Below are 25,538 nucleotides of genomic sequence, written 5' to 3'. Positions count from 1 at the left end.
GCTATTGGTGATTATAGCTTAAATTTCAATGTTCAAGATCTCACTTGAAAATCTCCTAAAGGAAGATGATCACGAAATATTTGAAAATTGATTTTTTATTGAAATATTATCAGTATAGTCCATTTATTCTGCAAGAAGCCTGAAAAAATAATAATTAATACTGCATGGTGTATATTATTTACCTATTTTTCCCTAAATTTCCCCTAATTATAAGTTTTTAAATTACATCCATACACTTGAACAAAAATAGCTTTAGTAAAAACTGATTATCTAGATTTTAATTAGATCAAGTAATATAGATTTGAATCAATAGATAATGAAGTCATCGCGTTAAATATATGAGATTTTCTACTGGACCGGGGAAGGGTAATTGTCATAAGTATTGGCAATGAATTTTCAATTTTTTTTTTTAAATTTAAAATTAATTTTTTGAAAAAAAAAGAGAAAAATTTTTTGACCATAACGTTAAATTTTAGAACCAATAGGAAGTTTTGGTTATGAATATTTATATTATTTTATTTTTTAAGGTGATTTTGGGTCTAGTATAAAATTTTACTACCGAAAATATTTAAAATGTTAAAAAACTGTTTTTTCTTAAAAAAAATATTTATTTATCATAATGGGAACTTAATCTTATTTTCCTTATAAAATCATTTTTCACTTATTTGCATCGAATAAATATAACTCTTTTTTTTCTTCTCATTAATATTAAAAGGCCTTTTAAGATGTCAAAATGTATTGATCAATGCCGAATCGTCATCGCTCCCGCTGGCGGATGATCTAAATTCGCATATAAGAGACTTGTATTCCAAGGCCATCCAAGACATCAAATGCAATTTGGACGAGATAAAATGTGCCTCCCAAGAAAAATGTATCCTTATAAGTAACTTCCAGGACGGAGTTAAAGACTGCGACGATGGCTCTGACGAAAGTTTATACACATGAAACATGATATTTCACTATTTAAGTGGTGTGCACCAAAGATATTTTCTTTTTACTTGTCATTTATAGCTCGACAAGCTATTCATGGCCGATCGGCGAGAATCAGTTTTTACCCATAAATGAGCCGATTTTTTTATAATCGACTAACTCAATATTTAAGCCAGAAAAATATTCCCCAAGCCTTGAGATTTCGCTTAATTGATGATACAAACCCTACCACCTATGAGTGTAAATCTCTCAGGCTTGTGTTAGATTTTTCTGTATAAAATAATTGAGTTAGCCGTTTTTAAAAATTGGCTCAAATCGGGCCGTTTAACAACACTACCCGTAAACTATCATAGCTAACAGGATTAACTATACTGGTCACAGAATGGCTTAAACCGATTTTAAATGTTCGATTTTAACCTTAATATCACTTATCGAGAGCTCGTGTCATTATTTATTATATATTATTTTTATGATTATAAAGAAATGAAGGGGAGAGAAAAATAAAATGAAAAGAAAGAAAGTTTATAAATTTAAGAAAACAATAACGGGTGAGTAATAATAATATAATATTTTAATTTTTTTTTTACAAATTAGAAATTTAATTCAATTCAAATTAAAAAAAAATTAAATTTTAAATTATTTTATTTCGTTTATTTTATTATTTTTCCTATTATGCGTTTCATTATCAAATATTTGTATACCTGCCCGGTGTTGGTCCTATTGAAAAAAAAATATATATATTGTAATAGAAAACTCAATTTGGTAATTGATACATGCTATAACTTGCTAAATATAATAAAGGAAGAAAATATATATCCCTTACCATTAGTAAAAAAATGAAAATAAACTTCTTGAATCGTTATTTTAAGGTTTTTAAATATTAAAATCATAAATATGTTATTTATAACCTTTGTATGGAAGATAGTGTTGTTAAACGGCTAGATTTGAGCCGGGTTTTTAAAAGCAGCTACAATGTTTTATCCAGATAAATATTGCTAAAGCCTAAAAATTTTCGTCATAGGTGGCACAAAGATTTGGACATCTATTAGCGAAATCTTGAAGTATAGGCAGTATATTTTCTGGCTAGCTCAAATCGAGCCGTTTAAAAAACACTAATATAACACGAATCATTTTATACCAAAATTGCGTTAAAAAAAAATATGACATAATATATAATATGTATATATTTTTTTTTAAAAAATCATGCATTTGAATATGAATTACCAAATATATTTCAGAGGAAACCCGTTTTTCCAGGGCCGGGCCGGATATTTTAAAACCGAATATTTTAAATTGCCATTATTACCTATAAAAAATTAAAAATAAATAAAATATATTTTTAAAAAAAATCCGAGCGGGGTCTGAAAATTCGGGCCGATCCTGTAAATGAAAACTCCTGGCAGGCCGTGCAAAATGGTATACCTCTGCAGGTATTTGATATAGTTTAAAAGGACAGAATAAATTTAAAAAAAAAATTGATTTGCATTTATTTGAAATCATTCACTAATATAAATTCCAATTATATTTATCGGATATTATTCATCCATTATTCGATACACTCATCGGATATTGAAAACATAAATATTTGAATAATTTTTTTTTTTATTTTAAAAACAACCTTTAATCCCATTCATTACCGTTAGAGAAAAAAAAAGAAGTTAAAACAATTTATTTATAATCCCAGTGTTGTTAAACAGTTCGATTTGAGCCGATTTTAAAAAATGAACTCAATATTTTATCCACAAAAGTATTACCCAAGCCTGAAAATTTTGCCCGTATATGGCACAGAGGTTTAGACATCTATTAGTGAAATCTCAATGCTTAGACAATTTTAATTTAGCCATTTATAAAAATCGGTCCAAAATAAGCCGTTTAACAACACTACTAGGAACGTACCCAAGTCAAAGTTATGAAAAATATTATTTACTACCACACAATGATGATTACAAAATTGAAGAGGATTTTTTTTAAAGACATACAATTAAAAGTGGATATAGTTCATTTCTTACTTATATAAATTATTCTATTTCGCATACATTTAAAATTGAAATATTACAATCTGGTTCAAATTATTACTCGATTCTCATTTGAATATTGGGATTCACTAATTATTGTTAATTAAAAAGTTTTAATTAAATTGGCAAGGATTGGGTTTAGTTGTTTGTTTTTTAAACGACTCGATTTCAATTTTAGATTAAGATTTTAGCCCATATAAATATTATGCTTTCAAGATTTCGTTAATCAGATGTGTCAAACACTTTCTGCCACACATGAGTCAGGTCAGCATAACATTTTTTTTGGTTAAAATCATTGGGTTAGCCGTTTAACAACACTAATTGGGTATTTGCGCAAAATAATTGTAATTTTTTAAAAAATTGAAAGAAAAATTAATCTTACATTTATTTATACTAAAAAAAAAGGTAATAAAAAAATAATAAAACTAACAAAATTTTTGGTTTAAATTTTCGACACAGTATAATTATATAAAAATATATGAATAATAAATATTTTATATATTTTAAAAATATTGAAATAATAATAATACTTGATGTTTAATGTACCATTCGGCATGGTTAATAAAAAATTATATATATATATAAAAGGTTCATCATAATAATAATCATAGTTTACAAAACAAACAACCATGCTTCTCATGTATGGTTTATTTTTTTTTGGTTTTTATTTTACGAGATTTTAATTTTTCGCTAATTTTTGTGTTCCGACTTTTGACCAAATATTAAACGTTTTACTCCTTTTTTAGCTTTCATTATATAACTCCTATTACAAATGGAATTGTAGGAGATCAGATAATATCTAACAATTTTCAATATCTTATTTTTGTGACCATTAGATGCCAATTTGGTGTCATTAATTTCTTTTTTTCATTTATCCAAAATAATTTTGTGAATTATTAATTAAAAAAATTTAAATGATATAAAATATTTATAACCATCACTTTTAAGGTTTTGACACCTTAAATATGATAGAAAATGTTTATGGCTAAAATCGGTAGCGTTATCCGCGGGCAGGAGGGTATAAAAGCCCCATCTCCTAGAGCGAAAAGCGCTAGCGAGTCCATTTATTATTTTTTTTTCAGACGTGTAATAGATATGACACCAGACTGTCAAATTTTTTTTATGTGAATTGCGAACTATTCGTCACCTGATTGTCGGTTGTTAAATCTAAATGCCTTCTATTAAATTTTATATTTTATGATTGAGATAAATATCATTTAAAAAAAACTAAATAAAATCGATACAAAAATTATATATAAATGCATTAGTATTTAATGATTATTCGTAATATCTTATATACTATATAAAATATGTTCAAAATTCATTAATAAAATTGTCTCGACTCATTATTACGTGTACGCGAAATGTAGAAATTCTTTAATATTTCAAACTCAATTACTTTTTTTTTGCTTATTTAATTACGCTAGAGTTAGATCATCGAACCAAACACTAAGGTTGGAACTTGTTAAATAAGCAATCGACATTTTTTCTAACTTAAAAAGACATAGGAACACTTATTTTTTTTATTATAGGAAATTTATAAAAGGAAATATATACAATAAGCGATTTCTATTAGTTAAGTTAAACGGCTAACTCGATATTTTATTCAGAAAAAATATTACGTCCTGAGGATTTAAACTGGATTGATTCTGTCATACCCGAGCTATGGGCAGAAAAATAAATCTATGGGCGGTCCGGACAGCTAACGAAATTAATTACTAAATAAAAACCCCTCAATTTACCCATCACTTAACTTTAAAACAAAAATCCCGAAAGATATATGAAAAATTATAAATTTTCTTTAAAAAAAAAGGACTAATCAAAACCATAATTAAATTCTTCTCGTGGTGGTGGTTGTCCGAACTGGGTGTTATGTAAATATTTTTTTTCATTTTTTACTTGTCTAAATTCTTGTGATTTATTAATGATATTACGATAAGTATTTTTTTTTACTTATGTGATATATATGTATGTTATGATAATATAGGTCGAAAGTATTTCTTACTTATAGAATGTGATATATATTATAAATATTTGACGAAAAGGCAATATTTTTGGCAATATTTTTTTTAAGCCAAAAAAAAAAGAAGAAGAAATCACCTATTAAATTGTATTATTAAAAAGTTCATAAATTAAAAAATTATCGTTAAGAAATTATTTTCAAACAATTTTTATCAATTAATTATTATTATTAAACATAATTTATTTTTAGCGATATTGACATATATTATCATTTATACTAAATTGTATATAGACAGATATATGTATATGGCAAATAAAAACAAACAAAAAAAATTATTAATTTTACATTCTGGTACAGAATAATGTTAAACGGCCCCTTTTTAGCCGGTTTTTAAAAAAGGGCTAACTCAATATTTTATCTAGATAAATATTATTCAAGCCTTCAGATTTTGCTCAAAGATGGCCCAAAGGTATTAGCTAAAATATAGAGATAGCCGTTTTTTAAAAAAAACCGGCTCAAAAGCCCTTTAACAACATTACTGATACAGTAAAAATGGGAACATTTGAAGGGGGAAATAAGTTGTTAATTTAGTCTAACAGTTAAGGCAAGAAGTGTTTAAAATTTTCAAGATCGAATGGTCCTGGTTAGTTGATCAATTCCAATAAGGGCTTAGCCGAACATTAAAAACCTATAGTAAAATTGCCGTAAACCTCTAAGTTGGGTCTTCAATCATAAAGATCGGGATTGGCAAATTTTTTATAGTTGGTAAGATAGGAGATTTAACAACACTAGAAGGGAAGCGGATTCTAAAAAAAGGTACACAACTATAGACATCGGCGTATCCAGGATATTACTAAGGGGATAAGGAAGAGAGGGCATTAATTAGGGGTTTCTCTCATAAATTATATTCGAGATCTATCCCACAAATATTCTTTATAGTGATATATTAATTTTTGAGTGACAGGGGGGGGGGGTGAAATTTTTTTATTGCGAGAACAGGCAAAATTACAGTGAGCACCCCCCTTCTCCTTCCTATCCTCCTCCCCTAGGTTACCCGCCTTACTATAGATACTTTATTTAGAGTTTAAATTTTAAATTTTTTTTAATACCCATTACAGAGTTAATAATCAGAATTAAAATTCCCTTTAGATCCCCCCTAACCCAATCATTCCTATGACTTCCTTACGGCTAAGATATACAATACTTCAATCAATTATACCAATGGATATTAACTATGTCGATTAACTTAGAAGGCACCTCCATAAGGTTCTCTCCTTAAGATTTTAATATACACAATTGATTCGTACATTACCCGTGTTAGAGAATTCTGTAACCCCCTAAACTGGTTAATTCTAATAACTGAAAACAGTAATTTCCTTTTTTTTAAGAATTCTGCAACCGAAACTAATCACATTATATATATTTATTTCTTTTAGTCCTGGTTCCCAACTATGGTCCATATATAATAATAACAGGTTTCTTTCAAAAAATTTCAAAAATAAAATGAAATGGCAAGTTTCAAGATAGAAATCGTCCTGATAAATTCAGTTAGAAATCGAGATACTTAAAATTTGGGCAGAAGTGTTTTAGCGTTTGTGTTTATTTAAAACGCAAAATAAAACGTTTATACCAATTTTTCCCTTACCATTTAAAATTAAAACGCAAAAAAACGAAAACTTTCTTAGCACTAATATTCGTAATTTATTTTATCAATATGATATTTTGTCCTTTAGAAAACTATGAACTCTTTTCTTTTTTTAAATATTAAAATGAATCACATTAAATATTTTTTTGGCTTTTTCTTGGTAAGTTTTTATGGTTTGGTAATGACACATAGGCGACATATATAAGAAAAGAACGCTAAAATAATAAATTTTTTTTAATAGTAATATATTAATCATTTTATTATTCTTTCCTTATCTTTTTTGACTAAGTTTAAGTTGGGGTCAAAATTGGCAAAATTTTTTGTCTAGATTCTATATCTTGAAATCATCGAAGAATGGCGTGTTCAGAAAATCCTTTTTATCACGCGAATTCTTCTTCCACTATTCACTTCTATCTAAGATGACCCGACTCTAACTATAGTCTCTTGCCTTCGTTCATATCCTACTTGACCAACTAGTTTAAGTTTTATTAATAAGCTAAATCTAGATAATCGGATGTAACCATATTTTCTCTTCCCTCCTCTAATATTCCAGTCAAATCTTCTTTTTATATTGGATTTTTATTATTTTTTTAAAAAAAACAAAGAAATCATTGATATAATTTAATGTTTTATATGTTTTTTTAAATAAAGAAAGTTTAAACCTGATCTGAAGTATATTTCAAATGTTAAGTCTATCCCAGATATTTTTTTTAAATCGTTATAATGATAAGCCTTATTTTATCTTTTTTTAAAAAAAAGTAAAAGGCTATATTTTATCAATTTTTTCAAAGTAAAAGTGAAAATATGAGAGCAGTAAATTAATGTTGTTGAAACATTTTATACGATTTTCTATCTTAAATTGATTAATAAATTTGACTTTAATGATTCGGCCCATCTCTGGTTTTGTACAAATAATAATAATTTCAGGCCCCAATCTGGTTAGTGTAAGTTTAAATTATTTTTTTTTAAAGCATTTTGCAGTTCGGTCCTCGCAGCAGGTCTTACGAAAAAAATAATGGTCAAAGTAAAGTAAACAAACAAAAGAATCACTTTTAAAAAAATTAAAATTCATTAAAAATTGTTTAAAAAAAAATAAAATTTGTTCATGAAAATTTTTTTATCATCATAAAAATAAGTTTAAAATTATTTAATATAGGTACATTAGTTCTATTATAATATTGTAAATATCATTAAATTTAATATTAATAATATAATAAACAAAATATTTTTTTTATATTAAAAAAAAGTATAAAAAACAAAAAAAAATGTACTAAATAAAGGTTTTGGTTTAATGACACCACTTAAGCCAAGAATAACAATAATATAAAAATAACCTGAATATTATATGATAATTTACCTTTAGCTTGGAGTTGATAATGAAATTCCATATTATAATATAATATAAAATAAAAATAAATATTTTTTAACCTTTATAATTGTTAGAATTTTTTTTTATTTTAAAATTATTATCATATATTTATTTTATTACAATATCCTTAAAAGGTTAATAAAATATTTGTTGGAAAAATAATGGAATCGATAATAAAAATGATAGGAAAGAAGAAAAAATAAATGGAAAGAAAGAAAGAAGAAAAAAAACGGAAATGAAAGAAATATAATGGATTTTTTGAAAAAAAAAATATCTAAAAATATTCATAATTTTTGATTGGTGGATTCTAAATGTTACTGTAACCAGTTACTTTTGAAAATTTTAGCAAAATTATCCAAATTCTGTTATTATTTTTTTGATAAAATATAACAACTTAGCGAAAAATTACTTAAAAAACAACACTTAACTTTATCAACTTAAAGATTAAGTAAACCTTCTAGAATGAAATACAGAATTTTCATTTTAACAATATATAGTTACATAAAATAGTTGCCACAATTTGTTAGACATTTTAAAAGGGTAACAGTTCCTAGAAGTTTTATAAGAGGAGTTTCAGTAATCGTTGAACGAAAATGGGAGTTTTAAATAATAACAGCTCGGAAAGTTCAGAAAAAATGAGTAAACCATATACGAATCGCTAGCTATTAATAAATTTAATTATATTGTATCTAAGTGTATTAATAATTTTATCCTTAAATGAAGTTTTTGGATACATTTTCTAAAGCTTTTTTGGTTGCAGGGCATAGGTAAAACATTTGTATGTAAAAAAAATTGCATATTTCCATCATATCTGTTATCTTATTCTCATGATATAAAAATACCAGATATGTCTTTTTTTTATAAAAAAATGGGATTCGTTAATAGGCAGATTATAACACGAATTAGGTATCATCCACGCAATATATTTATAACAAATATAAATAATTTGCAATAAATGGTTGAATTAGTTAATATTAAGTAACATAACATTTAAGGGTCCAATACGCCCGGATTTCACCCTAATAACACTACCAAACATGTCTAAGATAATAGCTAAAGCACCATAATGTTTGTTAAACAAAACTTTCATAAATATCGTATAAAATATTGCTAATAAAAGTTAAATTATTAATTAATATTTTTTTTAAGTTTGATATAAACGATAATCTTGCGGACTTTGTAAGAATTCTCTTGACATCAAAATTTGGTTCCTCGCAATTATAGTTAATTATTTCAAAATATTTAATGTGTATAAATAGAAATTACTAAAATCTATAAGGACAAAATTTAAATTTCCTAGCATCTTTAATTTAACAAATGGGATCAAGCAGTTTGGCAAACCCCTAGGTTTAACTAGCCCCGGTCTGTCGTAGTAGCAGGACTAAAAACGATCCCCCCCCCCCAATAGCCACCATACCACTATGAAATAAATTCAACCCCTTCAATTGGCCTTATCGGATATTAACCATTTCATAATCAATTGAATGGGAAATAAATTTTTTTTTACCACACTCAAAAGTGTATACTTGTCATATTTTAACAAAAGTTTTCCACCAGGAATAAAAAAAATTTTTTCGTTTTTTACCCGGAATTTTTTAAATTTTGTGTTAATTTTAACGTGTTAGATTTTTTAAAAATATTTTTAACATTAATAATTTTAGCTATATTTTGCAAAAGTGAAATCGTAAAATTATATAGAATCAAATGAATAAAATTTATAATAATAAATATGCCTTTTCTGCATTTAAAAAAATTTTTTTTTTCCCACTCCACAAAAAGTTTAAATAACGTTATTGCATTTTCTCTTTTTTTTTTCTATAATAGCCATTTGAATAGATTTTAATTTTATATATATTTTTAAAGTTTTTTATTTTATATTATTATAATAACATAATTTTTGTTGGGTACATTTCAATTTAAAATAAATAAATATGAATCTGCTATTGTCATATATAACAGGTAAATTATACTATTTTCCTGTATTTTTTTTTTATATTATAATATATTATACAAAAAATAAAGATACTTTATAATAATAATAAAATAATATAAGAACTTATCAAAATTCTATTTAAAACCTTTAAGAGAAAATGATCTATGCACTAATGGTTCCCATATATAAATTTTTATTAAGCTTTTATAAGAAAGATTTCGACCTAAAAATTGATAAAAATAAAAATAAATTCTTATTGTTATATAAACATTTACATGTTATTTTTTGTAAAAAGAGTGGAAATGGTTTTATAATATTTCATAAGGTAAAAAAAAAAAAATTTAAAAAGGATAAATGTAAAGTGAAATGGAAAGTAAAGTTTGGTCAATGGCCATATATTACATTTTGAAACATATAAAATCCGTAGGCTTAATTTATGCGAGATAATTGATTATAAATCGAAAAAAGTTAAAATATGAAATATTATTTTTGGGGAGGAAAAGAAACTAAGTAATATTTAAGTTATAATAAATCATTTGTTATTGTAATATATACATAGTAAGGATTATATAATTTTTGTAAAATCTCGTGATAAATATGACACTTATTTTTATCAAACAAAAAGTCATTTACCCTATGTTTTTTCTTTGTTGGGTTCTTTTTCAACCCGTGATTTAGGTTGCAAGTTTTAAATAGAATCTAAAACATTTTTTTTTATTTAAGGTTTTAGTTTAATTTTTAGTTCTCCTGTTCCCCATTCATCAATTTTATTTTCCTATTATAGATTGTGAAAATGTGATTCTTATGGCTAACTTTTTTTATAAAACTTTCTAAATATCAGTGTCCTTCAGAGGTACCTTTTGCACGGCTCGGCCTGGTCCGGATTTTTTTAAAATATACAATATTTGATTTTTATAGCTAATAATAGCCATTTCAAATATTTGGTTTCAAAATATATGGCCCGGCTCGGCTATTTTTAAATAAATAATATTTTCAAGCCCGGCCCATAAATTTAAAAAAAAATTATAATTCCGGGGTTAGGGTCGGGGCTTGTAGGTCTCTGCCAAATATATAAAACACTTTATAACTATCCTCCTTGAGGGCGAAAATTTGAAATATCAAAAAAGCGAGAGCCGCTAAAAATTTGAGAAGATTTTTAAGAAATTATTTTCCGGATATATAGGATTAAAAAGTCCGAGACGACACCCATCCTTTCAAAGTTATAGCCTCTGTGTGAAGCAACCAAATATCTGATATATTGTCTCTGGGTAAGTGGGGGGGGGAAGTCCTCTTACACCTTCATTATTTCAGGGACTCTAAACTATTATACAGAATTCCCAATAATCTTTAAAAAATAAGATAAACAGTATTATATAATATACGGGAAAGGGAGTTTTTTAAAAAAAATTGTATTTTATAAACGGCTACGAATAATTTTAAAGACAGTAATAGTGAGCTTAACTTAGTATCTTCTCGTCAATAAATTAGTATTTGAAAAAAAAAGCATACAAAATTATTTAAATAAACCGATATATTATATAATACTATATATATGTCGTATTGGGATACGATGCCCACGGAATTCAGATCTTTCGAATCATTTATAAGGGACAGTGTTTGTTAAAAGGCTCTCGATTTTTAAAAAAGTGGCTACCCCAATATTTTAGCCAAAAAAAAAAGCATTACGCAAGCCTGGAAATTTTGCTCATATGTGCCAGAAAGGTTTGGACATCTATTAGTAAAATGTCGAGACTTGTTCGACATTATATATATATTTTTTAAAATTGATTCCATTACACTTTATAACGAATAATTGGAAAAACATAATTAGTAGATATGGGTGGAAGGTTGTTGATACATCATAATTCGTTCCATAAAATTTTAAGTTATATACATATATAAGTATCAAATATTATAATAAATAGGAAAATTTTTGTTTTAATTCCTAAATCTATACATATCCCCCCATTAAATCCTTATACAATCGAAAACACAAAAAAAAATATAAATTTAGTTTGCTATGATTGGCAATTCGATTGTGGATGGGGAAATCCGAAATGCATTTTGAAGGAACAAATCAATGACGGAAAAATAGACTGCGTGGGAGGCTTGGATGAAAGTAAAATATTTCGATTCATTATACATAGAGTAATATTCATGGGGGAATAAAAAAGTATAGAAAGAAATAAAGAAAGAAATTATATTAGATACCTTAAAAATATTTAATATTCTGGTAAAGATTGTGGTTGGGATGATTACATGTGTTATGACAAGAAAAAGTGCGTTCCACTGGCTAAATATCAAGACGGGATAATGGATTGTGAAGATCAATCAGACGAAAGTTTATTATTTTACAGAACGATTCCCCCTTCTTTTTTATTTTGGCAAATTGCCTTTAATCGTTGATATCTTTTTATAAAATATATAGTTGAGCATTCTTGCTGTTTCACCTCTTATGATACCTTAAAAAAAAAATAATTATTTATCAAAACGTAAAGTAAATATTTGTTAGATAAATTAGAACAAATTAATGATTGGATAAAAAAAAAATACTCGGCAGTTTAACTAATTTTTTTTTTCGTAGAAGAAATTTTCTTCTTTTTCTATTTGCTTTTACTTATAAATACATTTTTTTTTGATGAGCAATGCTTGAAAAGCCAAAAAAAATATAAATAAATAAAAAGATCCCTAATTTTTGCTTTTACTAAAAAATGATAATCTTAAACCTAATTTAAAATAATTGTTTTCTAACTTTCAAAGTTTGTCAATTGAATCAATTCCAATGCGGATCCCCGAGAAAATGCATATCTTTATCAAAAGTCGGAGATGGTGCTAAAGACTGTTTGGATGGTTCCGATGAAAGTTTAAAATTTAATTTATAAAAAATGGCATTTTTTATAATGATAAGAAGTCTAACAATCTACATTTAATTTCTATATTGATAATATAAAAAGATAAATATTCACTGATTGTTGTAGTCTATTTAAAAGTAGTTATTCATTTTATTTTTTTATTATACTTATACTTATTTTAAAATAATTTTATAAAATATTTTATTCTTTTAATTCATTTTTTTGTACTATAAAGGGGAAGATCTAAATCTTACGCTCAACCCAGACCAAGATTACGATTTGATCCCGGATCTTTCTACAGTTCCCAAAAAGAGTGAGCAGAGGACCGTTACTTCGAGTTCGAAATCAACCATAACCAGTTTTAAACCCTTATTACCCGTATCTCCTAAACCGAAAAAGGTCATAGATCCAATTAATGCTCTTATTGATGGTAGTAAAAAATCTACTACCGAAAAGGCTTCTTCTTCGAAATATCCAATTACGACGCCAAATAAATCGCCAAAGGATAATCGTCACGCAACGACACCACCACTGGGTATTTACAAATTACCCAAATGCAACTTGAATAACCAAGGAATTCAGTGCGATACTAATGCGGTGTGTCAAATAAGCGAAACCGGCTTACCCGAGTGTATTTGCCAAGATGGGTTTATTTTCATGACGGATGGGATGGACGAACTACTCGGCGAAGGATGCTTAGGTAGATTATTTTGTTTGAATTACAAAAAGAAAAATGATGTTTCGCATATCTTTATGTGAGCTCAAATGAAAAGTTAGGATGTGCGCTCATAATTAATTTGGTTCATAAATTTATTATTATCCCTTGAAATATCTAGAAATGAAAAATTAACCAAATAATATTAAATTTTGTACAATCCCCAGAAGCGACTTCCCATCAAATTATATTACGATTGCTCAAGATGGACGACAAATATCTCAAATTCATAGATTCCTATAACGATCCATCATCCAATGAATACCGTAAACTAAGCCGAGCCGTGAGAAAAGGGGTGATTATTTCATTTACTATCAAAATTTTATCAAAATTTATATTACATATTGGTTCTCGAAGAGCAATCTGCACATCATTGCTTTAAAAGATAATAGGTTAAATGCAACTTCTATATCTTGAGATACGTCTTAGTTTTATCCAGTTTTTATTTTCGGGCTCCATCTTGATATAGAAGGAGATTCAATGATTTTATCTTTAAGCATGGATTTTGTTGAAATCTCTTTATGATAGAGCATGAATACGATGTGCAATGGAAAAATTATGTATTATTTGTGAAATAATAAAGACCGATGACAGTTTGAGGAAAAATTGAATTAGCCGTAAATAGCATGAACTTATATACATGTCAGGCGCATAAATATTGATCTAAGATGCAAATATTCATTTGGAATACAACCTTACTAACTTTGCGGTTTTTGAAAAATTGTTTATAAATATTAAAAACAATAAATATTATTTGGGTGAAAAAATAAATTTAATCGTTTTAGACGAATTGATAAAATTAGATTCTTGGGATCTGCTTTGGGGTCAGAATTTGAATCTTTGTCTCTTTAACGACAATAAAATTATATATATATATATATATGTTTTCAAATCTTATTTTGACCCAACGTTTTATATTTCAACAGTTACAAATAATATAATAAAAAAACTGTCAAAATTTGTTTTTTTTAAAAAAAAAATGTTAGACGATTGTAAAGATTTTAAATATTGATCAAAGAAAATAATTTTCAATTGTTGAAAATTTTGGAAAAAAAATGTATTTAGTTGAAACAAGTCTTCAACAAGAGCAGAATTTCCCGAAAAATATTGGATATCCGAATTAACGGCGTTTTAGGATTTTTGAACGAATTCGACGAAGAAGGTCCTCCAGGGATAACACTGAATTGCACGCTTTACACCCATAAAGTAACCAATATTTATCCATTTTTTTAAAAAAAAAATTGCTAATTCCTTATAATTTTTATGATTTGCTCCAATCAAATGACATCAATTCTTGCCACCAAAATTATCCTTTAAACCCAATATTCATTTACCTCATTCCTTCTCTTTTCCCTCTTTATATTCATGTTCATATCAACATACATCATATTATTTCAGAGATATCTAGTAAACGAAATAGAGATACATAATTCGTTGGTTAGCTCATTGCTCTCGACAAATTTTAGACTCGGAGAATCCACCATAACGTTGGACACGGATTACGAATACATAACGAATTACAACTCACTCGTAAGGAAAAGCAGACCTAAGATGGAGGATAAAAACGACATTTTAAACCGCGATATTGTTAATTCCATTAACGATCGAGTAAGCGAGGTCTTGTCCACTTCGAAAATGGCCGCCACTACTAGGCAATTGCCAACTGTTACAAGCATTACAAGTATGACTAGTGTTAACAAAGCTAATTATTTTATATCGACTACCACATTAGCCCAAATATTGTCAAATAATTTCAACCTGAACGATTCCACTACTATCAAAGCATCGAATCTAACAGACAGGTCATCTACAAATTCTTTCTTATTTACCAGTTCTAAGAAAACCGAGGAGGTCAGCGAGTCGGACTGCAGAATTACAGGTTGCGGGCTGAACTCCCATTGCGTTATTAACAAAGCGACCAAAAAAATTGGGGACGGAACAGACGGCGGTTACGAATGCGTTTGCTTGCAAGGGTACTACCCCAGCGATAACGTTGAAACATCACCCAGCCTTTCATGTCAAGGTTTTTTTTTAAAATATGAAGGGATTCTCCTCTGCATAAATAGGTTTCGAAGATTAATATATTTCTTTTCTAATTTAAAAAAAATAATTCAATTTAGTCACTGTACCGATTCACATTTCCTTGAGGTTCTTGAGACATGGTTATTTACCTCTGGATTACGAAAAATTATCGGAAATTTCTAACAATCCTCACATAACTAATTTAAAGAAACAAGCTAAAAAGGGGGTAAAAAAAAATTTCTAATAAAGATGTATACCATATAAAAATTGCCAATTGTCATAATCGCTATTTTTTTTTTAAAACTTTTTGATTTTTTTTTGCTGCGCAAATAGGTTATTTATTTAAGAATTAGTAGGGATTGAAAGAAAAAAAAATTTTGATTCCAATAAATTCATTTTCCTTCTTCTTCATAATCCTAAAATATGAAGGACTTAGTTTCTCTTTTAAAAAAGTTACGTTATTTGGTGGAATTAAACTATTTTAATTAGATTTATTTTAATAAGGTCAGCAAAGTTAAAAATATGTTGAATATTTTAAACAATTATTTTTTTTTTAACTAATAAACCCAATAGTAATTCTTGGGTAATTTTTTTTAAGTAGTGTTTTGTATTAAAAATGGCAAAATTTGTTCTAAAGTATTGTTAAAAAAGTATTAAATTTTGCCCATTTTTGTTATAACTAAAAATAAATACTAAAATCCAAAAATATCAAAAGTAATTTTTTTTTTATTTCAAAGATAAACGAAATATTTAGGAATAGCGCGGTAAATCATCTGTATATAAACTCCGAAATTTCCAGGATCCAGCCAGCTTCCATTTATAATTCAGATTGGAAACATACGATTATAGTGGACTTCATTTTACATTTTAAGAAAACGGTAAAATGAAACAAAAATAAAATAAAAATAAAAATTCAAGATTTTTTAAAAAAAAATGAATAGAAGAAAGAAGAGAAAGGAAAGAAATAAAAAAGATATAAAAAAGAACGATAATCGAAGTTAAGGACGGATTATGTTATGATGTTAAATGTCGTAGGGCTTAAGCAAATTAGGAATTAAGCTCATTAGACTCACGTTTTTAGCAAGGAAATCGAATTTTAGCATTTTAGAGTATCTATCCTCTTAATTTAAGAAACTTTCGCCATAAATTTTTATTTGTTTGTTTTAATTTTAAACGAAAAATCTTTATATAAAAAAATTAATAACAGTTAAAGGTAGTTCAAAAACACAGGGTAAAATTGTTAGAATATTCACATGGTAGATACATTATACATGTAATAAGGTCTTTAAGGATATAAAAAATGCACTCTACGAACCCGGATTATTTAAATCCATGAGACATTATATAACATTTTACCTTACAAGCTTGTAAAGTTATACATCATTTTAAACTTGTAGAATAACATAATTTTAAACCTTTTTTTTACATACTTAAATGATCTTCAAATTGTTAAGTTTGAAATGGTTTGTTTACGAGGCGAAAATGTGTAATTTTTTGTTTAAAATTGCGAAAATTTCTTTGGATTTAAATATTTTCCTCAACCAAATAGAGCAAGCTCTATATTTATTACTTAAAATTTTTTTATATAACTTTTCTTAAATTTTATTTTGATTTCTACTAAACTATAAAAGCAAACTGACATTAAAAGATCCCAGATCTACAGAGTGATACACGACCGTTTGCTAGCCACAAAAAACAGATTAGGGTTTTCCTCCCATTTATACGTTGACATAAGTTCCATCCCAGAGATGGCCATTATGAGCACCGCCGGTGGTTCATTATTGAGTTCCTTGCTGCACACGAACAGAGAATGTTCCTTGGAAATTAATCAAGGATGCGGGGAAAATGCGGATTGCAGAGTATCCAAAGGGGAAATCAAGTGCCTTTGCCGGATAGGCTTCCATATGGTCCCGAATGGCACAGATTGTACCGGTAATTTTATTTCTTAATTATTTTTTTTAACTACGCTTAATCTAATTTAAAAAAAAAATGATAAAATAAATCGTTTTCAGATAATATCATTTTATAATAAACTGCCCCAAAAGTAATGAATTGGCTCATTAACTATTGGCATGATACGAGTCCTCTAAGATTCTATAACAGAAGAAAGGAAAAGATAAAAAACTCAGTTAATCCGTGTTCTGTTTTTTTAGCAGTTTTCTATTTTTTATGCTAAACTATATTTCTGCAAAGTTTCATGCATTTTTTTTATGTTATACTATTTACCCACAACCACTCAAGGGGTTAAAATGACTATTAATTGCTCATAATATATGTTTAACAATCACAAATAAAATATAATAAATAATATCAAGTTTTCGAGATGCAAAATTTGCTAGTTTCTATAGAAACTAACGATGTGAATTCGGCATTAGGATCTTCATATTTGGATATAGATGGCGGATCGCAAAGTGCCGAACATCAAGATTTATCCTTAAATCGCCTCAACACATTGAATTTACTTCCCGAAGTAAATAATACACAATATATATAATAAACTTATTTTTTTTTACATGATAAAAGGAATCAAATATTTTTTACAAACATAATAAAAAATAAATATTGATGATTGTATGAAGGCTATCAGTCAGGACGATGTAAATAGTGGTGAAAGAGTATAGTTGGGTACTATAATTTTAGGGAAATCTATACCGATTTCTAACCTGTTAAAAAAAATTGGCTAAACCGATTTTTTTACCCGAAGATTATCACTTTAGCCTTGGGACTTTTATTGAATATATACCAAGCTCAAATTTGAAAGAAAACTGATATAAAATATAATGTTAACATATTTTCCCCAGCACGCGCCTGTAGCTTGAGCAGAATTAGCCAACATTTCGCCATTACCCAACTATATGGAGAAGGGGCATCATTAATATATAAAATTATTATTTTAATAAATAATTTCCTATTTATATTCAAATGAAAAAAATAAACTAAACAAATCAAATCAAATCATGAATTTTCGCATTTAGGTTAAAGCTCAAATGCTGAACCCTAAATACGATTCTCTTTTCTTGGACGCCAAGGCAGAATCCTTAGGACCTCCGTTGAAAAACAAAGAAGTCTACAATATTAGCCTTTACCTGAAATCGCCAATTAAAAAATGTAATTTATTCTATTATTTTTTAGATACCATTCTCTTAAAAATAATGATTGTCACAATTTTAATAAATGTATATAAAAAATATATTCCATTCCAAGTAAAAAAAATAATATCAATTTATTTACACAGCAAAGCCTTTCACCTGCTACGTAAAATACTAATTAAACTAATAATTCGGCAAAAGGTCAAAAATATTATTTAATCAGTTGATTAATTAGCTGTATATAATTTGATAATAGTTTTAGTAATAATACATTATAATGTTTGTTTTGTTCATCTGTATGATATTAAAGTGGTTATTTTTTTTTTTTTAAATTTAATTGGATTTCAACATTCAAAATTTAATATTAAAAGCCTTATAATTTTTTTAGGGTATGGATAATGATTGGCAATATTTTTAAGAAATTTTTTTCCCAATTTATTTTAGAGATGATAAAAATATAACTAAACTATGTTTTGAAAATAGAGTTTGAGGTTTTAATTTAACCTTTAATTCTCTATGACTGACTTTTAAAGCAATCTGATTGTCCAACTCAAAAGAGCACTTTGGCTGAGAAATCTATTCCATTTATCCCCACACGAACACCCATAATTTATTTCCCTTAAATTATGTACAGTTTTTTTTATCGATAAAAACAAAAAAATAGTGTTAAATCATTTATCGAGGGCGGTTTTTAAATTAAAAATCTGGCTTGACTGAAAATAAATTTTAGCATCTATAGGAGTACTCACTCTGTGAATTTTTGGCAATTTTTCCGTCAAATTTTGAACTACTCTTAATATATTAATTATTATATAAAAAATATATATACAGTTTAAAAATGTGGGCTAAATACATTTAGGGACATATCAAAATCAAAATCGCTTTCAATGAATGATTTTAATATTGAAAGATTTCGAATCCCCATGAATTACATTATATTATTTTTAAAAACATATTTTTTTTAAAGTGAGGAAAAGGGATGTGAACAGAATGATAATTGGCTTGTTGGAAGATGGCATCAAAAGCGCTACTAATCCGGAGCCGCGAGGACAATATTATGGCACTGTTGATAGAAATATATCCCCTTTATTGCAATCTAACTATTTGAAAGATTTAGGGGTTGATTCAAAGATTTCAATCCTATTGGACAAGAAGGCTTACAAATTTAACGGTCAAGCCCTTAATACCACGATATTGGAGGAAGAAAAATTTATACCCAATTCATTTTACAACGATTCTTTTACCGATGGCAGAGATGGACCATTCCATAAATACATGATCAAGAGAAGCGATGGAAGGGCAAGGTATAAATATGAAGGAAGAAATAAAGGAAATAAAAGAAAGGAAAGGAAAGATGGAAGGAAGGATTAAGCTTGCCCTTGGACTTTATTTTAATTTATGAGTTATAAACCGTTTTAAATTGTTATCTTTCATTAATAAAAAATACATAGTTACAAACAGATAGGAGTAGAGAATACCATAAGTTATCCCAACAGCTGGCAAACAGACATAAATGGCGCTTCCTTAGGTTCCGATTATTTTGGACCTATATGCGATCTGCGAGACAACTCTGGCTGTCAACCCAATTCCCTGTGTAAATACGTCGAAGGCATAATCGGTTGTTTTTGCAATAGGGGTTTTTATTACTGGAAGAAATTCGGAAAATGTATAGGTAAATTAACGAGCATATTTTTATTAATTAAATATTAAATGTACGGTCAATGTGTTATCTTTTCAATTGTGAATCATTTTTTTTGAGTACGTTTTTTTAAAATTTATGAATTTATTAATAAAAGATATATTGAGATTTATGTGGTATTTTATTATTTATTTCTTACTAATGTGATTGGTTTAAAATTTTTAAAGCCTACAGGAAATTCGATTTGATCCTATGGATAACTAGGAAAGAAAAGGAAATATTATCATTTAACAAAGAATTCATAAACGCAAATTCGGAGACTTATCGTAACCTATCTACCTCAATTAAAAATGGGGTATAATTCTTGATTAATTTATTATCATTTTCAAATGAACCAGAAAGTTATAAACCGAGCATTTTTTCTATATAATAAATTCAATTATGGATGTAAACGTACCAGTCGAAAGATACTTTTCAAATGTATTTAATCAACGTAAAAAGATATTTAGATATTTAACGATATGCTGATAAAAAAATTAATCTATATAGATTAATTTTTATATATTTAAGATAGAATTTTTTAATCTTATCGCTAAAGCACAAATTTTGGGTTTTTATATATAAAATGTATAATTAAGTAGATTATAAATATTATTGTTAGCTCTTTTAATAATTCACTTAGTTTTTATACGTGAGACATTCCTAATTTATCTTTAAACACCTTAGATAGACTGAAAAAGTCTTTTCACTAGTGAAAGCTAGTTTAGGAATAACCTTTTCATTTTATATTACGATAATCTTCATATATGAAAAAAATTCAAACATTAGATAAGATATAGATACAAATCTAAGATATTGGTTATCTCTAAAGTATGAAGCGAATGAAAAAAATTCCTTTTCTAGACAAGTCAAATTGACTTTTCGCTCAAATTCTGAAGATGAATCAATTGCTCTTACTTTAGCATATAAGATATCAATCATCTCTATATGAGGGGAAAATAATGAATAACATTCCTTTTCCAAAACTAGCCAAAATATTTTGTTGCATTTTATGATTAATTTAGCCCGTAGCCATTGGGTACCCCTACTCCCCCCTCCCCCAAATATTTCTTGGGCCTCTAAATTTCTTTGGCTTATAAAAAAAGAAACCTTCATAAATATATTGGCTCCAAAACAACTTTTTGCCCCCCCCCCCCCATCCCTCACCTAAATCATGGCTACTAGTCTAAGCGAATATTTAGTAGTTAATATCTGTAGCTAATATTTTAAGATAACCTAATTCTGAAGTTACCGGTAGTTTTGCACAAAGAGTGTCCGCGTAGATAGCAGAGACACAGCGTGTCGGCCATTGTATCTGGTTAACAGATATTTTTTTGAATATTCAAAAACATCCTTTAAAAAAATACATTTAATATTATTTTTTATATAATATATTATTTTTAATAATGATCAAAAATATTTATCACTATACAGCCATATTTGAAAGCGCTGACCAATTTTAACAACTGCTATAGCTCAAAAATTAGGGTGGTCAGGGATATTAGATTTTAAATTAGTATAACATGAATAAAGTTTTTACCGATATTTTATAATTTTTTTTTAGTGGCGAAAAATTAATAAAAAATATATCTATATTTTTGGATTTGAAAGTTTGAAGAGGCTTTAGAATTGTCAAATTTTCGCGCCTTTTATTTGGACTCCATCGTACAACAGATAAAGAATCCTAGTTCAGTCAACTTGGAATGGAAAGAGGGACTTGTATTAAATGTTTCCTTCGTCGTATCGGCTGTAAGATAACACAATTATATTTATCAATTTTTTTCTTAAATTTGTCGTTTGTTAATGAATTTTCGAAATCTTATAAATCTTATTTTTTATCGTAATATCTCTTCTAACAAGGATAGTTTTAATAAAAAAAAAACCTCCAGCTAAATCTCGATTTTGACTAAAAAATGTTAACACATCAAGGGAGTCGATATTAATTAAGAGACTATTTTTTCAACCCTCTAATACACACCACGCTTTATACTAATCTATCTACAAAAAATCCTCACCCTCCTTCTCCTTCCGTGAGATTCATAAATGGCATTCAAGTCCATTCCTACATCTAAATTTGTTTCGGGCAATAATAGACATTCTTTCTTTATCTTAGCCCTCATTAAGAAATATTACTAAAGGATATTGTTTTAAAAAGGTGGTTAAAATACCACTATTTACTGCAGGGGGCTATAAATTTCATAACGTCACAAGTAACTCGAAATAATTTAATTAAATATAATTTCTAAAATGAGCAATTCTGAAAATAAATAAAAGCGGGGAAACTTTAAACATGGGAACATTAAATCGGGGTTTTACTGTTATACAAGTTCTCGCTAAAATATACATTATTTTTATGAAAACCTGTTATTATTTTTTTAATATTTCAATATTATAAGTATTTATCTGGAATAAAATGTATATCTTAGTCGTACCCAGGAAACTTGGATGACATATACGACGAATTAAGGCAAGCCCTGGTCACATCCAACGGCAAAGCTCGGTCAAACGGGATTCGTAATAGATTCCCATTCTCTCCACCCACTCACACCGTCAGGTTCGGCTATTTTCAAAAATAAACGAGGTATTTTTATAATGATCATATGATATGGTAAGCATCCACGCATATTTTCTTTCCGTTATTGTTTTTATTTTTTCAACTTTAAATCATTCTTTTAACCAAAAATGTATTCCAGCCTTCATACTATATGATTCTTAAGAAATTCTGCCTTGAATTACTTTTAATATTTTAACGTTTCTCTGATTATTTTTCTTCTTGTTTATGTATATATATAGTGTCGTATGGGGATTCGGAATCTTTTGATTCTTAATCATGTACCGAGGGCGATTTAAAAAAATTTAAAATCCGATTTAACCGGGAATGTATTCTAGCACGTGTAGAGTATTTACGCTACAAATTCCAGCCAATTTTGTCATGAACTTTTGAAACTACTTCTAATTTTTATTAATTTTTATATGGATTTTTCATTATAAATTTTTAAAAAATACTAAAATGTCTAAGCCTGAAATTGGTCGAAATTTATAGGGTAAATACTCTACACATGCAAGAATACATTTCTAATTAAATATCACCCTAGGAAGGATTTAGTAATAGATTCAGAATCCCCATATGACATACATATTATTTGTACTTTCTAGTGTTGTTAAACGGCTCGCTTGAGCCGATTTTAAAACGACTAACTCAATATTTTAGCCAGAAAATATTGCCTAAGCCTTGAGATTTTGCTAATAGATGTTCAAACCTTTGTTCCTTCTACAAACAAAATCTTCAGGCTTGCTTAATATTATTCAGGATGAAATATTGAGTTAGTCGTTTTTAAAATCGGCTAATTCAATATTTTAGCCAGAAAAATTTTGCCTAAGCTTTGAGATTTTGCTAATAGATGTTCAAACCTTTGTTCCTTCTACAAACAAAATCTTCAGGCTTGCTTAATATTATTCAGGATGAAATATTGAGTTGGTCGTTTTTAAAAATCGGCTCAAAAATAGCCGTTTAACAAGACTAATTTTATTTATAAAAATTGTTATATAGGATGCTTGGTAATCCACATTGTTTTTTATAGTGCAATTTCATTTATTAGTATATTTTATATTATGAGATTAACGGCATTAGTTTAACATGTTATATAGATTTTTTTAAATATATTTTGTACAAATTATTTTATAATTTATTTTATTAAAATTTATGTATAAAATTAATTTTAAATTTATAATTATATATATATATATAATTTATTAGAGAGAGAGATAAGGACACATTGCAAAACTTAAATCAAATTCGAAATAGAATTATATTAGCACCATTTACCTTCTTTTTTTTTAACCAGGTGCAGCTCCAAAGTACGACGTGTGCAAGGAATTCAATAATCTAGGTTGCGGATCTAATTCTGTTTGCTCGAAGGTAGATGGATTTGCTAGGTGTATGTGCTTACCCGGATTTTACGTTAAAACAGGAACTGACAGATGTGTCGGTAAGTATTTTAGTAAAAAAAAACAAACTTTTATTTAGTAATTATATATTTTTTTTGTACATACCATAATTTTATAAACGGTAACCGAAAAATATTCTAACTTTTGTTTCATATTATACACTTCAGAATCTCTAATAAAAATTTGTAATATCTATCTGCTGCCTATCAATTTCCATTATACGATCGATATGTTGTTATTTAAGAATTATAACTGACATTGTTTGAGCACACGAAACGATTTATATATGGTAGTGATCTGTATTGGGGCTACATTTTTCAAGCCCGGCCGAATTTTATTTTAGAAATTTATACAGCCCTGTTAGGTCCTAATTTTTTTTAAAGCGTTTCGATTACATTTTTTAAGGTAGTTTAATCATTCTACAAACATATAAAAGAAAACGTTTGGCAATTTGTTTCTTGTAAAAAATATTTAAAAAAATTTATCAATTTTATTTTCCGATCTACAAATATATAAAAGAAAACGTTTGGCGATTTGTTTCTTGTAAAAAATATTAAAAAAAAATATACCAATTTTATTTCTAAATTTTAACAGGCCCGTCCCGATATTTAAAAAAAAATAAATATTAGCCCGACCCAAGCCAGAAACCAAATTTTATTTTCCTGCATATTTATCATTTATAGTGCAATTGGATAGTCCTATACACTAAAAGAATAGTAAAACTAAATGGAATCTTCATAATTAAATATAAACCAAACCCTTCCCAATTTATGCGCTTGTGATTGCAAGAACCGTAACTAGAAATTTTCTCATTGGAAGGGGCAATGGTAAGAGAGTTCACCTTTTTATTAGAAAAAACATTGCATATTTCTAACCATAAGCTTTTCGTTATCTTTTTTTTTCTTAAGAGTTACTACTAGGTTCGTTGTTTCATTTTTTTTATAATGGAATTCTTGAATAAGGTGAACAATAGACATTTACATTGTATATACCTATAATTTATATCTTAAAAACTCTTAACTAAAACCTATCTTTCAAGATAAAAATAAATCGACACATTTCAAATAAAGTATTCAACAGAATATGACAATTCTTATATCAATTAAAAAAAAAAGAGAAGTATTCATTTAAAAAAATATGTTTTTCTTCTAAACCTAAGCTGCTTACTTTGTATATTTAACATAATGCTCTTTATAATACCAATATTTATAATTAAAAATAATTTATAAATTTTTTTAAAAAAAACTTATACTATAAAGGTCCTCAAAAGTTTTCAACGCGACTTCGTGCTTATTTAACCAAAGATTATTCTAGGGTCTTTTCCGATACCGCGCTAAAGGATCCCGACAATATTAAATTTAAAAATTTGTCCACAATTA

General features: G+C 27.3%; 2 protein-coding genes and 1 long non-coding RNA gene across 3 annotated transcripts; all 3 read left to right on the top strand.

Annotated features, from left to right (window-relative positions):
- Nucleotides 1-338: 338 nt before the first annotated feature.
- Nucleotides 339-15,366, top strand: LOC135930102 (transmembrane cell adhesion receptor mua-3-like). Its single transcript, XM_065466888.1, has 10 exons — nucleotides 339-366; nucleotides 716-931; nucleotides 11,870-11,974; nucleotides 12,095-12,196; nucleotides 12,616-12,717; nucleotides 12,943-13,407; nucleotides 13,590-13,717; nucleotides 14,488-14,628; nucleotides 14,821-15,103; nucleotides 15,255-15,366. The coding sequence occupies exons 1-10, from the start codon at nucleotides 339-341 to the stop codon at nucleotides 15,311-15,313; spliced, it is 1,629 nt and encodes a 542-aa protein (XP_065322960.1). The 3' UTR covers nucleotides 15,314-15,366.
- Nucleotides 15,367-15,377: 11 nt separating this feature from the next.
- On the top strand, nucleotides 15,378-18,711 carry LOC135930101 (uncharacterized). The gene is made up of 7 exons (XM_065466887.1): nucleotides 15,378-15,381; nucleotides 15,543-15,670; nucleotides 16,182-16,322; nucleotides 17,076-17,376; nucleotides 17,760-17,914; nucleotides 18,420-18,552; nucleotides 18,680-18,711. The coding sequence occupies exons 1-7, from the start codon at nucleotides 15,378-15,380 to the stop codon at nucleotides 18,709-18,711; spliced, it is 894 nt and encodes a 297-aa protein (XP_065322959.1).
- Nucleotides 18,712-21,821: 3,110 nt separating this feature from the next.
- On the top strand, nucleotides 21,822-25,528 carry LOC135929342 (uncharacterized). Its single transcript, XR_010572564.1, has 4 exons — nucleotides 21,822-21,960; nucleotides 22,638-22,792; nucleotides 24,057-24,200; nucleotides 25,419-25,528. It is a non-coding gene; the product is annotated as an uncharacterized LOC135929342 (long non-coding RNA).
- The last annotated feature ends 10 nt before the right edge of the window (nucleotides 25,529-25,538 follow it).

Source organism: Gordionus sp. m RMFG-2023, chromosome 5 (assembly GCF_954871325.1).
Source record: "Gordionus sp. m RMFG-2023 chromosome 5, tfGorSpeb1-WG-v2, whole genome shotgun sequence".
Taxonomy (NCBI): domain Eukaryota; kingdom Metazoa; phylum Nematomorpha; class Gordioida; order Chordodea; family Parachordodidae; genus Gordionus; species Gordionus sp. m RMFG-2023.
Note: the sequence above shows the minus strand (reverse complement) of the source record. Positions and strands in the feature narration are given on the sequence as shown.